This window comes from Mus caroli, unplaced genomic scaffold (genome assembly GCF_978045245.1).
Source record: "Mus caroli unplaced genomic scaffold, Mus_caroli_1 scaffold_5, whole genome shotgun sequence".
NCBI lineage: Eukaryota > Metazoa > Chordata > Mammalia > Rodentia > Muridae > Mus > Mus caroli.
In genome coordinates this window covers 149,527,770-149,544,021 of record NW_028227260.1, presented here as the reverse complement: position 1 = coordinate 149,544,021, position 16,252 = coordinate 149,527,770, and the positions used below count along the sequence as shown (strand labels likewise).

The window sequence follows — 16,252 nt, the reverse complement described above, 5'->3', positions numbered from 1 at the left end:
ACAGCAAGAGATGGTCCTTCATGATTTTTTGGGTGCACGCCGAATCGGGAATGGGGTGGGGGTTTCCCCACTAGGTCTAACAGACTGACCTGCAGCACAGTCTGCAGCTAGGATGGACTGGGGCTTAATGTCCTTAAGCTGACCTGCAGCACAGTCTTTAGATATGATGGACTAGGTCTTAACAGTCCTTAGTCTGATATGTAGCATCCACTGCAGCTCAAGTGAATTGGGCCTTATAGTCCCTAGACTGACCTGCAGCACACTGTGGAGCTAGGATTGACTGGGCCTTATAGTCTTTAGTCTTATCTGCAGCATACACTGAAGCTTGGATGGACAGGGCCTTACAGTCCCTAGACTGACCTGCAGCACACTCTGCAGCTAGGATGGACTGGGGCTTACTGTCCTTAAGCTGACCTGCAGCACAATCTTTAGCTATGATGGACTGGGTCTTACAGTCTTAAACTGTCCTGCAGTACACTTCACTGCTTAGATGGACTGGGCCTAACCGTTCTTAGACTGAGCTGCAGCACAATCTGTACCTAGAATGGACTGGGCCTTATAGTATATTAGTCTGACCTGCAGTACACTCTGCAGCTAGGATGGACTGTGCCTTACAGTCCTTAGTTGTTACCTCCTTCTAGCCTAGCAAGGCTGGCTGTGACCATCTGCCCCCACTTGAGCTGAGCCACCTGCTGTGCTGCTCTTTTGATGTGCCACTACCTGCCTGAGGCCCAACCTGCCAGAGGCTGAACTGGTTCTCTTCCAAGAATCTTCCAGAGTTAACACCGAACTGTGATCTTTGCAGAGTTCCCACTAAAAGCCTGACCTATCTACTTCAAAGGAACTTTGCTTGGCCAGGGACGGGCTTCCCCTTTTAAAGCGTGTTTGCTGACATTAAAATTGAACCTTGAGCAGAGAGCTTTGTCTTGGTTCCTTCCTTATCTCGTTCAGCCCAGCCCCTGTTCTGTTCCAGGTTTCCAAAATGCCTTTCCAGACTAGAACCCAGGTCTGTGATCTGCTGGCCGGACACAACACTTAGTCTGACCTGCAGCACACTCTGCAGCTAGGATGGACTGTGACTTACTGTCCTTAGACTGACCTGCAGCACACTCTGCAGCTAGGATGGACTGTGCCTACATGCCTTAGACTGAACTGTAGAACACACTGTAGCTAGGATGGAATGGGCCTTACTCTCCTTTGACTGACCTACAGCACATTCTGCAGCTAGGATGGACTGGGTTTACTGTCCTTAGAGTGACTTGCAGCACACTCTGTAGATAGGATGGAATGGGCCTTTTAGTGGTTAGTCTGACATGCAGTACACTCTGCATCTAGGATGAACTGGTATAGTCCTTAAACTATCCGGTAGCACACTCTGCAACTAGGAAGGACTAGGCTTTATAGTCCTTAGTCTGACATGTAGCATATACTGCAGCTATGATGGCCTGGCCCTTACAGTCCATAGACTGACCTGCAGCACACTCTGCAGCTAGGATTAACTGGGCCTTACTCTTTTTAGACTGACCTGGAGCAAACTCTCTAGCTAGGAAGGACTGGGACTTACAATCATTACACTGACCTGCAGAAAATTCACTGGCTAGGAAGGACTGGGCCTTACAGTAATTAGTCTGACCTGCAGCACACACTGCAGCTAGGATGGACTGTGCCTTACAGTCATGAACTGACATGCAGCAGACTCTGTAGCTCAGATGGACTGGGCCTTACAGTCCTTACTCTGACCTGCAGAACACTCTCTAGTTATGATGGACTGGGCCTTAGTGCAATTATTCTCACCTGTAGCACACTCTGCATGTCAGATGGACTGGGTCTTACTGTCCTTATACTGACCTGCAGCACACTCTGCAGCTTGAATGGACTGGGCCTTACAGTCCTTAGTCTGACCTGTAGCATACACTGCAGGTAGGATGGTCTGGGCCTTACAGATCTTAGACTGTCCTACAGCACACACTGCAGCTCTAATGGACTGGGTCTTACAATTCTTAGACTGATTTGTATCACACTGTGCAGCACGAATAAATTGAGACTTACAATCCTTAGGCTGACCTGCAACACCCTCTGCAGCTAGTATGGACTAGGGCTTACATTCCTTAGACAGACCTCTTGCACACTATGATGCTAGAATGGAATGGGACTTACTGTCCTTATACAGACCTGCAGCACACAGCCGCTGGGATTGCTTAAGCCTTGCAATCCTTAGATGTCCTGCAGCACAGACAGCAGCTAGCATGGACTGGGCCTTAACGCCCTTAGACTGACTTGCAGCACTCTCTGCATTTAGGATAAACTTAGCCTTACAGTCCTTAGGATGACATGCATCACACTACTCAGCTATGATGGTCTGGGCCTTACAGTCCTTAGACTGACCTGCAGCACACTGCAACTATGATTGACTGGGCTTACATTTCTTAGAGTGTCCTACAGCACACTCTGCCCCTAGGATGGACTGGGCCTTACTGTCCTTATACTGACCTGCAGCACCCACTGTAGCTAGGATAGACTGGGCCTTACTGCCCTCATACTGACCTGCAGCACACTTTTTAGCAAGGATGGATTGCACCTTCTAGTTTTTAGTCTGACCTGCAGGACACTCTGCATCTCAGATAGACTGAGCCATGTAGTTCTTAGACTGACCTGCAGCACAATATGTAGCTAGGATGTCTGGGCCTTACAGTAATTAGTTTGACTAGCAGGACACACTGCAGGTAGGATAGACTGGGACTGATAGTCTTTAGACTGACCTGCAGAACACTCTGCAGCTAGAATGGACTGGGCCATACTGTCCTAAGTCTGACCTGCAGCAATTTCCTTAGATATTATGGACTGGGCTTTACAGTCTTTAGACTGACCTGCACCACACTCTGCAGTTCAGATGGACAGGTTTATACAGTCCTGACATTGAGTTGCAAAACACTCTCTAGCTAAGATGGACTGGGTCTTACAGTCCTTAGACTGACATGCAGCACACTCTGTGGCTTGGATAGACTGGGCCTTACAGTCTTTAGTCTGACCTGCAGCACACTGTGTACCTAGGACAGACTGAGCCTTACAGTCCTTAGACTGACCTATAGCACACTCTGCAGCTAGCATATACTGGACCTCACAGTAATTAGTCTGACCTGCAACACACTCTCCAGCTAGGGTAGACTCTCTTGCAGAAAAATCTGCAGGGAGGATGGACTGAGCTTACAATCCTTAGACTGACCTGCAGCACACACTGTAGCTAGGATAGACCTTGCCTTACAATCCTTAGACTGACCTGCTGCACATACTTTAGCTATGATGGACTCGGCCTTACAGTCCTTATACTGACCTGCAGCTCAAATTGACTGGGTTTTACATTCTTAGACAAACCTGTAATACACTCTTCAGCTATGATGGACAGGGCCTTATAGTCCTTAGACTGAACTGTAGCACACTCTGCAGCTATGATGTACTGAGCCTTCAGTCCTTAGACTGATCTGCAGTAAACTCTGCTGCTAGGATGGACAGGGGATTAGTCTGACCTTCATCACACTCTGTAGCTAAGATGGACTGAGCCTTACAGTCCTTAGATTGACCTGCAGAACACTTAGCGTCTAGAATGGAGTGGGACTTACTGTACTTAGACTGACCTGCAACACACACTGCAGCTGAGACGGACTGGGCCTCTCAATCCTTAAGCAGACCCTCAGTATACTATGCAGCTTGGATAGACTGGGCCTTAAGGTCTTTAGTCTGACTTGCAGCACACACTACCACTATGATGGACTGGACCTTACTGTCCTTAGACTGTCCAGCACCACACACGGCACCAAGATGGACTAGGCCTTACAAATGTTAGACTGACTTCGAACACACTCTGATGCTAGGATGGAGTGGGTCTTACATCCTTAGAATGACCTGCAGCACACTCTGCAGCTATGATGGACTGGACATCACAGTAATTAGTCTGACCTGCAACACACTCTGCAGCTAGGGTAGACTGGACCACACAGTCCTTACACTCTCTTGCAAAATACTCTGCATATAGGAAGGACTGAGCTTACAGTCCTTAGACTTACTTGCAGTACACTCTGACTCTAGGATAGACTGGGCCTTACAGTTTTTGGCCTGACCTTCAGCACACGTTTGGCAGATGGGTGTTACTCATTTTGCCAAATTTGAAAAATTACAGTTTGTTCATGTTTCAACTGATACTGCCTCTGGAGTCATTTTTGCTTCTTTGCATACTGGAGAAAAGGCCCGTCATGTCATAGCTCATTGCTTTGAAGCATGGGGTGCTTGGGGTCAACCCAAAGAATTAAAAACTGATAATGGCCCTGCTTATACTTCCAATACTTTTGTTAGCTTTTGTAAGAAGATGGGCGTTCATCTTGTACATGGTATTCCCTATAACCCTCAGGGGCCGAGAGTAATTGAACATGCTCATCATACCTTAATAAAACAAAAACGGGGAGTTACCCTAGGGCAACTCCCCGGGAATGCCTTTCTATAGCCTTATTTACTCTTAATTTTTAAAATAAAGATAAATTTGATTGTACTGCTGCAGAGAGATTCAGTAATCCTGATGCATCTCAGAAGGGAACTGTCATGTGGAAGGAAGTGTTGGATGGCCAATGGCATGGGCCAGATCCAGTGTTGGTGTGGGAGAGAGGGTCTGTTTGTGTGTTTCCCCAGGACCGCCACCAGCCGTTGTGGGTACCTGAATGACTGACTCGAGTGCTGAAGGATGACCAGAGATGTGATGCTGATTCTCCTGGGAATACTGATGATGGTGACGGGGTGCAGGAGTGAGGAGCTACGGTGGGGCATCATGTCGGTGTTTCCGAAGCCACTACCCTTGACCCATTCTGCTCAAGTTGTGGGACGCCTGACTCGCCATCAAGAAAGACACCACAATAGGATCCTTCTGCACATCTTTATTGGGCTGCGCATTGACTGTGTAGGCGAAAGACCCTGAGCCCTGGGCCTCTCACTCTTATATACTATCAGTTCCCATCCACTCACAGCAGGCCACATCACCTCACCAGGTATGCAGCTTCAGCTAATCAGGGCAGCAGGGGCATATCTCCACCAAAATGGCTTCACCAGTAACCTGGTACACCTGTGCAGCTCTCACGATGTTTGTGGCTTATATTCAGATGTATGAGGAAGTCAGGTGCAAGTCATAAGACTTAGCTGCAGTCCCTGGTGCCTTCTTGGGACTGCTGCCACATCTGCTCCTCACATCAAGTGTTTCCTCGTTTCTTTACCTCCAATACATCTTTACAGCTACCCTTTTTACCTGATGATGAAGGAGTGGCACCGGTGACTGAACCTCTCCAGCTTGCCCTGCGAGGGGTATTATGCTTTCAGCTTATTGTAAATATTTATCAAAATAGTGTGTGTATGCAATTGTATAATCAGACTGCTGCGTGGTTGGATAGACTTTTTAATAGTTCAACCTGAGCTAATGCTACTTGGATCGGAGGAACTTGGCCTGCGAGCATACCCAAGGGCAATGTTAGCATTCTACCCCAACCACGCTGGGCCCCATTTTGCAGAGGTGTATGAGACTCTTTGCCTCCGTGGACTGGATGTCAATCCCGGAAGGCCGCTTGGGTGGTGAAAAAGTATTTTACCTTTTCTCCATACATCAGTACTACGCATAATCAAACATTTGCAGGTTATAGTTGGACATATCAAAGCCCAGCACAGTGAGGGGCTAATAATCCTTTTAATGTATGGTTGTTATGTGGGGTAAATGGAAGCTGTACTGATTTGTCACCTCTAAGTATACTGATGGGAGGGGCCTTGGGAAATGCTAGTTGTTATTGGAACGGGTCTGATTTGTTTGAAAATTCTGTGAGTGTTTTGGCTTTGAGACTCGTAGTAGTGATAATTGCTTTTATAGTATGTATTTGAATGCATCTGTATTTTCCTTGGCTGTGGTAACCCATATGCCTAGATTTGTACCCTGACCAGTGCAAGCTCCATCTGTGATGACACTGTTTAGACCTAAAAGAGATTTTGAGATTACCGCTGCCATAGTCACAGCAATATCGCACCTCAAGGAATGGGCTGGCATAGGAGGGCTGGCAATAATCTGCCTTGCCACAGGAGTAATGGCCCTGTGGTGCATTTGCCGTATGCAAAAAAGGCATACCCATGCACAGGCACTGTTGATTCAGGCTTTTGCAGCCCTAGAGCTGGGACAATCTTCTCAAGTGTGGCTTGGCATGCTAGAGAAGTAGTCAGACTCCCTGGAGGTGTTACCAACCTAAGACAGGGACCAGACTACTGCTGTCTGTCCTCCTGATCACAGGTAAGGAGCATTATCACAGGAGGCAACCTAAGACAGGCATTCTCTCTGCCAAAATAATAAATAAGGGGGAGATGTGAGGAGTGGGTACAGCTGCTGCCCCAAGATGGCACCCGGGATGGCTGCCAGGTCTTATGACCTGCACCTGACTTCCTCATTACCTCAGACTTAGCCACATCCCAGCCACCTGCACTGCACAGAAGCCATGCCTCGTCAGCTCGCCTGAGGTGTCGTCACTTGCTGTGAACCAATGGACTGCTGTTATGTGACTGGGGTGATTGGGAGGAGTCAGTAGGGCACGCCCTGGGGTTGTTCGGAGGATTCCCGTTCCTGCATTGCAATGTGAAGTGTTCCCGAATAAACGTGCTTGAAGAAGGACAACGTGGTGTTGTGTCTTTCCTGCTGGTCGGGGTGGATGTGACAGACCTGTAGAACACACTGTATCTAGGATGGACTGGGCAATACAGTGCATAGATTGAGCTTCAGAAAACACTGCAGCTAAGATGGACTGGGCCTTAATGTTCTTTGCTGACCTGTAGCACACTTGGCAGCTAGGATGGACTGGTCCTTACCGTCCTTAGACTGACCTGCAACACATGCTTTAGCTATGATGCATTAGACCTTCCAGGTTTTAGACTGACCTGCAACACATTCTTCTTCTCAGATGGAATGGGTCTTACAGTTTTTAGACGGACCTGCAGCACACTCTGTAGCTACGATAGACTGGGCCTTACAGTAATTAGTCTGACCTGCAGCACAAACTGCACCTAGGTTAGACTGGGACTTACAGTCCTTAGACTGACTTACAGAACACATTTCAGCTAGGATGGGCTGAGCTTACAGTCCTTAGAATTACCTGCAGCACACTCAGCAGTTTGGATGGACTGGACCTTACAGTACTTAGACTGACCTGCAGAACAGTCTGCAGCTGGGATAGATTGTGTAGATTAAGCTGTAGAACATACTGCAACTAGGATGGACTGGGTATTACAGTCCATAGACTGACCTGCAGAAAACACTAGGATGCACTGGGCCTTGACGTCCTTAAACTGACCCGCAGCCCACTCTGTAGCTAGGATAGTCTGTGCCATACAGTCCTTAGCCTGACCTGTAGCACACTATTTAGCTATGATGGATTGGGCCTTACAATTCTTAGACTGACCTGCAGCAAACTCTGCAGCTAGGATGGACTGGGCATTAAATTACTTTGACTGACCTGGAGCATACTCTGAATATAGCATATACTGGGACTTAAAAACCTTAGACTGACCTGCAGGGCACTCTTCATCTAGGATGGACTGTGCCTACATTCCTTAGAATGACCTGTAGAAACACTGAAACTAAGATGGACTCAACATTATAGTCCATAGACTGGCCTGCAAAAACCACTGCAGCTAAGATGGACTGGGCCTTGTTTTCCTTTGCTGACCTGCAGCACACTCTGTGGCTAGGATGGACTGGGGCTTACTGTCCATAGACTGACCTGCAGCACACTCTTTGGCTACGATAGATTGGACCTTCCAGGTTTTAGACTGACATGCAGGACACACTGTGCCTCAGATGGGCTGAGCCTTGAAGACATTAGACTGACCTGCAGCACACTCTGTAGCTAGGATGGATTGAGCCTTACAGTAATTAGTCTGACATGCAACACATACTGAAGCTCGGATAGACTGGGGCTTGCATTCCTTAGACTGACCTGCAGAACATTCTGCCATTAGTATGGACTGAGCTTATAACTATTAGACTTACCTGTAGCACACTCTGTAGCTAGGATGACTGGGACTTACACTCCTTGGACTGACCTGCAGCACACACAGTAACTAGGATAGACTGTGCTATACAATCATTAGCTTGACATGCAGCACACTCTGCAGCTAGGATAGACTGGGCCTTGCATTCTTTGGACTGACCTGCAGTACACTCTGTAGCTAGGCTGGAATGAGCCTTGCAGTATTTAGATGGTCCTGCTGCATACTCTGTAGCTAGGATGGACCAGGCATTACAGTCCTTAGACTGTCCTGCAGCACAGTCTGTAGCTAGGATAGACTGTGCCTTACAGTCCTTAGACTGACCTGCAGCACAGCCTGCAGCTTGAATGGACTGGGCCTTAATGTCCTTAGTCTGACCTGCAGCACATTCTTTAGCTATGATGGACTGGGCCTTCCAGGTCATAGACAGACCTTCAGTACACTCAGCAGCTAGGATGGACTTGACCTTAAAGTACTTTGACTGACCTGCAGCATACTGTGCAACTAGGATGAGTGGGACTTACAGTCCTTAGACTGGCATGCAGCATGCACTGGAGCTAGAATGGAATGGGTCTTAGTTTTTAGACTGATGTGCAGCACACTCAGCAGCTAGGATGGACTGGGCATTACAGTCCTTAGACTGACCTGCAGCACACTTTGCAGCTAGAATTAACTGGGCATTACAGTCCTTAAACTGACATGCAGAACACTGTGCAGCTAGAATTTACTGAGCTTATAGTCCTTATGTAGGAAGCTGTGATAATACGTGCTGTCACTAGATGGCGCTAAGCTCCATTGTGCGCATGCGCCGGAGCAAATGCCCGCCAAGTCACTAGTCCGTCCCCCGGGACATTTGAGACTGTGGGTGGAACCGCCAGTAGTATTAACACGTCACACCTGTGGGTATATATAGCAACACGTTTCTATCCTTCTTTGTTCTACCTCACGATTATGAATAAAGTGTAACCACGAAAGGTCTTGACTTATGTTCTGTGTGTGTTCCTGCGGGACGGGAATAGCTCAGGACAAATTGGTGCCGAAATCCCGGGAAAAAGACGCCTGACCAACGCGCAGCGGCCAGAGGAGAACCCCTCCCACAACATCGGAGGAAGACCGGACTGTGGTGGAAGGTAAGCTCCAAAAGACATACTGGCTTTGATCTCTCTAATCCCTCCCTGTAACTGGAAGCTTTTGTTCTCTTGTTGGCAGTGTTAACCCTATACCTCCCGGTTCTTTCCTACACTCACCAGAGGTGGTTCTGAATTTTGACTGCTGCTAAGCACGCTCAGACGGACGTACAAGCCGCAGTGCTTGTCCTGTACTTAAGCTCTCCTGTATATAAAGGAGCAGTATGGGAACTTCACATTCTGTGATTACAGCTTTGCAGTCTGTCTTAAAACAACGTGACATAAAAGTATCTACAAAAACACTACAAACATTCATTAAGGAAATTGAACGTATCTCACCTTGGTACGCGTGTTCAGGATCATTAACACCTACCTCTTGGGAGAAATTAAGGGAAGACTTAATTAAGGAACAACAGAATGGGAAATTAAAGATAGGGACCATGGCATTATGGAAACTAGTGAAAACATGCCTGGAGGATGAGAAATGTCGTTCAAATGTTAGGACAGTACAAGGGATTTTGGAAGAATTACAAGACAGTATGCCAGAATTGGAGCAGGACCATAGGTTAAGAGCTCAAAAAAGGAAACGTGCACGTGAAAAGCTAAGCCCTTCCAAAGACCTTGGATCTGAGGAAGTGAAAGGTTTGGGAATAAATTCCTAGGGAGAGAAAAAAGATAAGGAGAAAGTTCAGGAAAAGAAAAGCCTTTATCCAGTAAAGGAACTGGAGGCTTTAAAGCTTGATAGATTAAAATCAGAAGAGCTTAGCTCCTCTGAGGAAGAAGAGTTAGAATATGAGACAGCTCACTATAAAAAAGAAAGATATCATCCAGAAAAAAGGCAAGTAAAAAAAGCAGAGAAAAAATTAAAAGTTACTGGGGACACAGAGCAGGCCACCTCTAGGCCTTCTGGTCTCAATACTCCTTCACCTTATGTGGAGAATTTTTCTGATTCTTTCCTCTCCAGGGAGGAGAAGAAAAAACTTTATCAGGCATTCCCTGTCTATGAAGTTGCTGATGGAGGGCGAGTACATGCACCTGTGGAGTATATTCAGATAAAAGAACTTGCTGAGTCTGTACGTAATTACGGAGTTAGTGCCAATTTTACCATATCTCAAGTTGAAAGGCTTATGACCTTGGCCATGACTCCAGGAGACTGGCAGACAACAGTGAAGGCTGCACTCCCTAATATGGGGCAGTACATCGAATGGAAGGCGCTGTGGCATGACGCTTCTCAGGCACAGGCCAAAGTCAATGCCACTGCTGAAGGCGATCAGAGAAACTGGACATTTGAATTGTTAACAGGACAAGGGCAGTATGTTAATAATCAGACGAATTATGATTGGGGAGCATACAATCAAATCTCCACTGCAGCCATTAAGGCGTGGAAAGCACTTTCCAGAAAGGGAGAAGCTGGAGGATACTTGACAAAAATCATACAAAATCCTCAGGAGTCATTCTCAGACTTTGTAGCTAGGATGACAGAGGCAGCAGGCAGAATCTTTGGAGACCCTGAACAGGCAATGCCGTTAGTGGAACAGTTGATTTATGAACAAGCCACACAGGAATGCAGAGCAGCGATTACACCCAGAAAGAGTAAAGGACTGCAGGACTGGTTAAGGGTATGTCGTGAGCTTGGAGGCCCCTTAACTAATGCAGGGCTAGCAGCTGCCATCCTGCAGAGCCAAAGGCGTTCAGATACAAGTAATCACAAGATCTGCTACAATTGTGGCAAACCAGGACATATAAGAAGAGACTGCCAGGCCCCCGTAAAAAAGAAAGTGCTAGGACTGTGTACTAGGTGTGGAAAAGGTTATCATCAAGCCAGTGAGTGTCACTCAATTAGAGACATCAAAGGCAGACTTATTCAGTCTGGACCTCCTCAGGCAGAAAGAAGTGAAGACAATTCAAAAAACGAGTTTCTGGGCCCCAGGTCTCAGGGCCCCAAAACATATGGGATCCCAGCTCACAACAGACGGACACTACAGTCCACAGAGCTGCAGAAGTCTCACCAGGAGTGGATCTCTGTTCCACAATTCGATTCATGCTGACACCCCAAGCGGGGGTGCAGCCCATTCCCACTGACTACAAAGGGCCTCTGCCATCTGGAAGCGTCGGCCTGATACTGGGCCGGGCATCCCTTACTTTACAAGGCCTCACTGTTCACCCTGGAGTCGTAAATCAAGACTATGAAGGGGAACTTCAAGTTCTTTGTTCTTGTCCTCAAGGTGTTTTTTCTATATCACAAGGAGATAGAATAGCTCAGCTAATAATCTTGCCAAGCCTACATGGCTACTCCCCCTCCTCTGGTGTCCTTCAAGCTGCTAGAGAAATTGGCTCTACTGGCAATGATTTGCTTACTTAATAATGCCTCTTGATTCCAGGCCATCCTTAGAGTTAGTTATAGAAGGGAAACAGTTCAAAGGGATTTTGGATATAGGAGCAGATAAAAGTATCATCTCCTCCCACTGGTGGCCAAAAGCTTGGCCCGTTACTCAGTCATCACATTCACTACAAGGGTTAGGATATCAGTCCTGCCCCACTATCAGCTCTCGCTCCTTGAGCTGGCAAGCACCTGAAGGTCAAACGGGACGATTCACTCCCTATGTCTTACCACTCCCAGTTAATCTTTGGGGGAGAGACATCTTACAGGCAATGGGAATAACCTTGACTAATGAATACTCAACACAAGCTGTTCAAATGATGAAGAAAATGGGCTATAAAGAGGGAAAGGGACTAGGAAAAGGAGAGCAGGGTAGACTTGAACCTATTCCTCAAAAAGGTAATAATGGAAGGCAAGGCTTGGGTTTTTTCTAGGATCAGCTGTTGAGGGTTCCATGCCCATATACCATGGCTTACAGAGGAAGTTGTATGGGTTCCTCAATGGCATCTATCCTCTGAAAAATTAGAAGCAACCACAAAACTGGTCTCTGAACAGCTATGCTTAGGTCATTTAGAGCCCTCTACCTCACCCTGGAATACACCTATTTTCGTAATTAAGAAAAAATCTGGCAAATGGCGTTTTATTACATGATCTTAGAGCAATTGATGCACAAATGCGCCTGTTTGGGCCAGTTCAACGAGGGCTTCCATTGCTTTCTGCACTACCTAAAAATTGGGAAATTATAATTATAGATATTAAAGATTGTTTTTTCTCTATACCTTTATGTCCTCAAGATAGGCAAAGATTTGCATTTACCATCCCAGCCATTAATCATTTAGAGCCTGATCATAGATACCAATGGAAGGTCCTACCTCAGGGAATGGCAAATAGTCCTACCATGTGTCAACTGTACGTGCAAATGGCACTTAAATCAGTTAGAAATCATTTTCCATCTCTACTCATAGCAATTTATATGGATGACATACTCCTTTGCCATAAAAATTTACAGTTATTGCAAGAAGCATACCCTATATTAATAAAAATGTTAGGGCGATGGGGATTGCAGGTGGCTACTGAAAAGGTGCAAGTTGCTCAAATAGGAGCCTTTTTAGGAACACTCATTTATCCTGACAAAATTGTTCCTCAAAAATTAGAGATTCGCAGAGATCATTTGCACACCTTAAATGATTTCCAAAAATTATTGGGAGATAGTAATTGGCTCAGACCATTTTTGAAGATTTCCTCTGCTGAGTTAAAACCTTTATTTGATATTTTGGAAGGGGATTCTCATATCTCCTCCCCTAGAGCCCTTAATCCTGCTGCCAATCAGGCATTGCAGACAGTAGAAAGAGCTTTGCAAAAGGCTCAATTACAACGCATTGATGAGTCACAACCTTTTGATTTGTGTCTTTAAGACAGCCCAGTTGCCAACTGCAGTTTTGTGGCAGAATGGACCTTTATTGTGGGTTCATCCAAATGCATCTCCTGCTAAAATAATAGATTGGTATCCTGATGCAGTTGCTCAGCTTGCCCTTAAAGGCCTAAAAGCAACTATTACCCACTTTGGACAAAATCCTAAAATCCTAATTGTACCTTATACTGCTGCACAAGTTCAAACCTTGGCAGCCACATCTAATGATTGGGCAGTTTTAGTCACCTCCTTTTCAGGACAGATTGACAATCATTATCCAAAACATCCAATTTTACAGTTTGCCCTGAATCAGGCTATAGTGTTTCCACTAGTAACAGCTAAGGACCCACTTACAGATGGGATTGTGGTATACACTGATGGATCAAAAACTGGTATAGGTGCTTATGTGGTAAATAATGAGATAGTAACTAAGCAATATAATGAAACTTCACCCCAAGTTGTGGAATGTTTAGTGGTACTGGAGGTTCTTAAAGCATTCCCAGGACCGCTTAACATTGTATCAGATTCTTCCTATGTGGTGAATGCCGTTAATATTCTTGAGACAGCTGGTGTAATAAAATCCTCTAGCAAAGTTGCCAATATTTTTCAACAAATACAATTTGTCTTATTAAATAGAAGATTCCCTGTTTATATTACTCATGTCAGGGCACATTCAGGCCTCCCTGGCCCTATGTCTCTGGGAAATGATTTGGTAGATAAAGCCACTAAGGTTATAGCTGTTGCTCTGTCTTCCCAGGCAAAAGGAGCAAAAGAATTTCATAAGCGCTTTCATGTGACAGCTGAGACTTTATGTCACCGCTTTGCATTAACTAGAAAAGAAGCTCGAGAAATTGTTACTCAATGTCAGAATTGCTGTGAGTTTTTACCTGTCCCTCATGTGGGAATAAACCCACGTGGCATAAGGCCTTTACAGGTCTGGCAAATGGATATCACGCATGTTTCCTCCTTTGGGAGAAATCAATATTTACATGTTTCTATTGACACCTGCTCTGGTGTAATGTTTGCCACACCTTTAACAGGTGAAAAAGCCTCTCATGTTATACAACATTGCCTCGAGGCATGGAGTGCTTGGGGAAAACCCAAACTCCTTAAGACAGACAATGGGCCAGCTTATACCTCTCAAAAATTTCAACAGTTCTGTCGCCAGATGGAAGTGACTCATCTGACTGGTCTCCCATATAATCCTCAAGGGCAAGGCATTGTGGAACGGGCTCACCGTACTCTCAAGTCCTACTTAATTAAACAAAAGGGGGGAGTCGAGGAGGCTCTACCCCCAGTACCAAGAATAGCTGTTTCTATGGCACTCTTCACTCTTAATTTTTTAAATCTCGATGCTCAAGGCCACACTGCGGCTGAACGTCATTGTTCAGAGCCTGACAGGCCAAAAGAGATGGTAAAATGGAAAGATGTTTTGACTGGTCTCTGGAAAGGCCCGGATCCTATATTAATAAGATCCAGGGGAGCTGTTTGTGTTTTCCCACAGGAAGAAGACAACCCATTCTGGCTGCCAGAACGACTGACACGAAGAATTCTGACACCTGAAAATGACTCCCGGATGGATCCCTTGGAAACTACCTCTAGCCCTCGTGCTACCTCTGTGGATTTGGGTTCCTAGTATATTTGGAGACTATAGATGGGCAATTCTGTCTGCCTTCCCTAAGCCCATGCCTGTCCGTCATGATACAGCTGTTTTTCCCAAGTTTTTTTATGACCAATAAAACTTTAGGCCTGCCATACCTACCATATGACCCTATCTGGGCACCACTGGGAGAAAAACGCTCCTTTAAGGAACGAGGTTCTCTCTGTTTCCAAATTAATGAATTGGGAGATTGTATCAGACTCACCAGATGAACTTTGGGAATGTTTATTAAGCACCGAGGAGGTTGGGTAAATACAACCCAAGACACCTCCAACAGAGATATAACCCTTACAAATCGGATTTTCTGGCAGGAGGCAATTTGGGTTAATGGTACATTTCTACCACCTAACTTTTCAGACAAAGAACGCCCCAATCAACCAAAACTGGCTCCTCATTGTGACTTGGAAGATGAAGGGCTGATCCCACCTTGGTCTGATTGTCAATCCTCCATCACTCGTTGGGCAGATAAGAGTAAAACCTTTTCCCTTTCTCCCAACATGATAGGTGACCCAGAAAAGAAATTTGTTATGAAAAAGGGACTTTTCATACAAGACTTTAAAATGCATCCTTTTCATAAATGGGTACTTTGTGGGATTAATGGTAGCTGTACAGATATTAATCCCTTGGTTTTCCTCCAAGGAGGAGCTGCTGGAAAAGCGATTTTTACTGGTATTTCAAAATTTGCTCAGTTTCATCAAGTTCTATTACCTGATAGAACCATTTATCAAAATTCTACTACTGAAATTACTGGACTTAATAAGACCCTGGTAAAACAAATTAATTATCCATCTACTCCAGTTTGTGTGTACACCCCTTTCTTGTTTATTCTTTCTAACAGATCCTTTGAATCCTGTACTAATGAAACCTGCTGGATGGCACAATGCTGGAACCTTAAGTGGGCCAGCTGTGCAATGCTTGCCAAGATTCCACGATGGATTCCTGTCCCTGTGGAGACTCCTTCCACCGTATCTTTGCTCAGGCAAAAGCGAGACTTTGGCATCACTGCAGCTGTTGTGGTGGCAATAGCTGCCAGTGCGGTGGCAGCTACGGCTGCTGGAATTGCTATGACAACATCAGTCCAGTCAAACACAACTATTGAGCAGTTGTCCTCCTCTGTGGCAGATGCGATTGATCAGCATTCAGTGCTCAGTGCCCAATTAAAAGGTGGGCTAATGATAGTGAACCAGCACATTGATCTGGTGGAGGAAAGGCTGGAAATTCTGCTCCAAATGGCACAGCTTGGCTGTGATAAGAAATCAGGAGCCTTATGTATTACTAGTGTTCAATATGAAAGTTGGACGCGTGCAGCTAATCTATCTAAAGAATTGTCTTTGTTTCTTACAGGAAACTGGTCTGAAGGATTTGATGAAAAGCTTGAGGCGCTACGTGTAGCAGTGATGGCGATTAATTCCACGCGCGTGGACCCGTCATTGGTTGATGGAATCAAAGGACTTACTTCCTGGATGTCTTCTGCATTCTCATATTTTAAGGAATGGGTGGGAGTAGGCCTATTTGGGGCAGCCCTGTGTTGTGGATTAGTGTTTTTACTATGGCTGGTTTGCAAACTCAGATCTCAACAGAGACGTGACAAGGTGGTAATTGCTCAAGCACTTGCTGCCATA

General features: G+C 45.8%; 1 protein-coding gene across 1 annotated transcript; it reads left to right on the top strand.

Annotated features, from left to right (window-relative positions):
• Window positions 1-4,813: 4,813 nt before the first annotated feature.
• LOC110308983 (endogenous retrovirus group K member 5 Gag polyprotein-like) lies at window positions 4,814-12,233 on the top strand. The gene is made up of 2 exons (XM_085837847.1): window positions 4,814-4,858; window positions 9,842-12,233. Exons 1-2 carry the CDS (start codon window positions 4,814-4,816, stop codon window positions 11,225-11,227), a joined length of 1,431 nt encoding a protein of 476 aa, XP_085693973.1. The 3' UTR covers window positions 11,228-12,233.
• Window positions 12,234-16,252: the final 4,019 nt, after the last annotated feature.

Excerpts from the sequence above, each read along its gene's own strand:
- LOC110308983 (XM_085837847.1), top strand. The coding sequence starts at position 4,814 with ATGTCGGTGTTTCCGAAGCCACTACCCTTGACCCATTCTGCTCAA. Across the intron at positions 4,859-9,841 it reads CCTTGACCCATTCTGCTCAA|GGAGAGAAAAAAGATAAGGA; the intron begins GTTGTGGGACGC and ends ATAAATTCCTAG.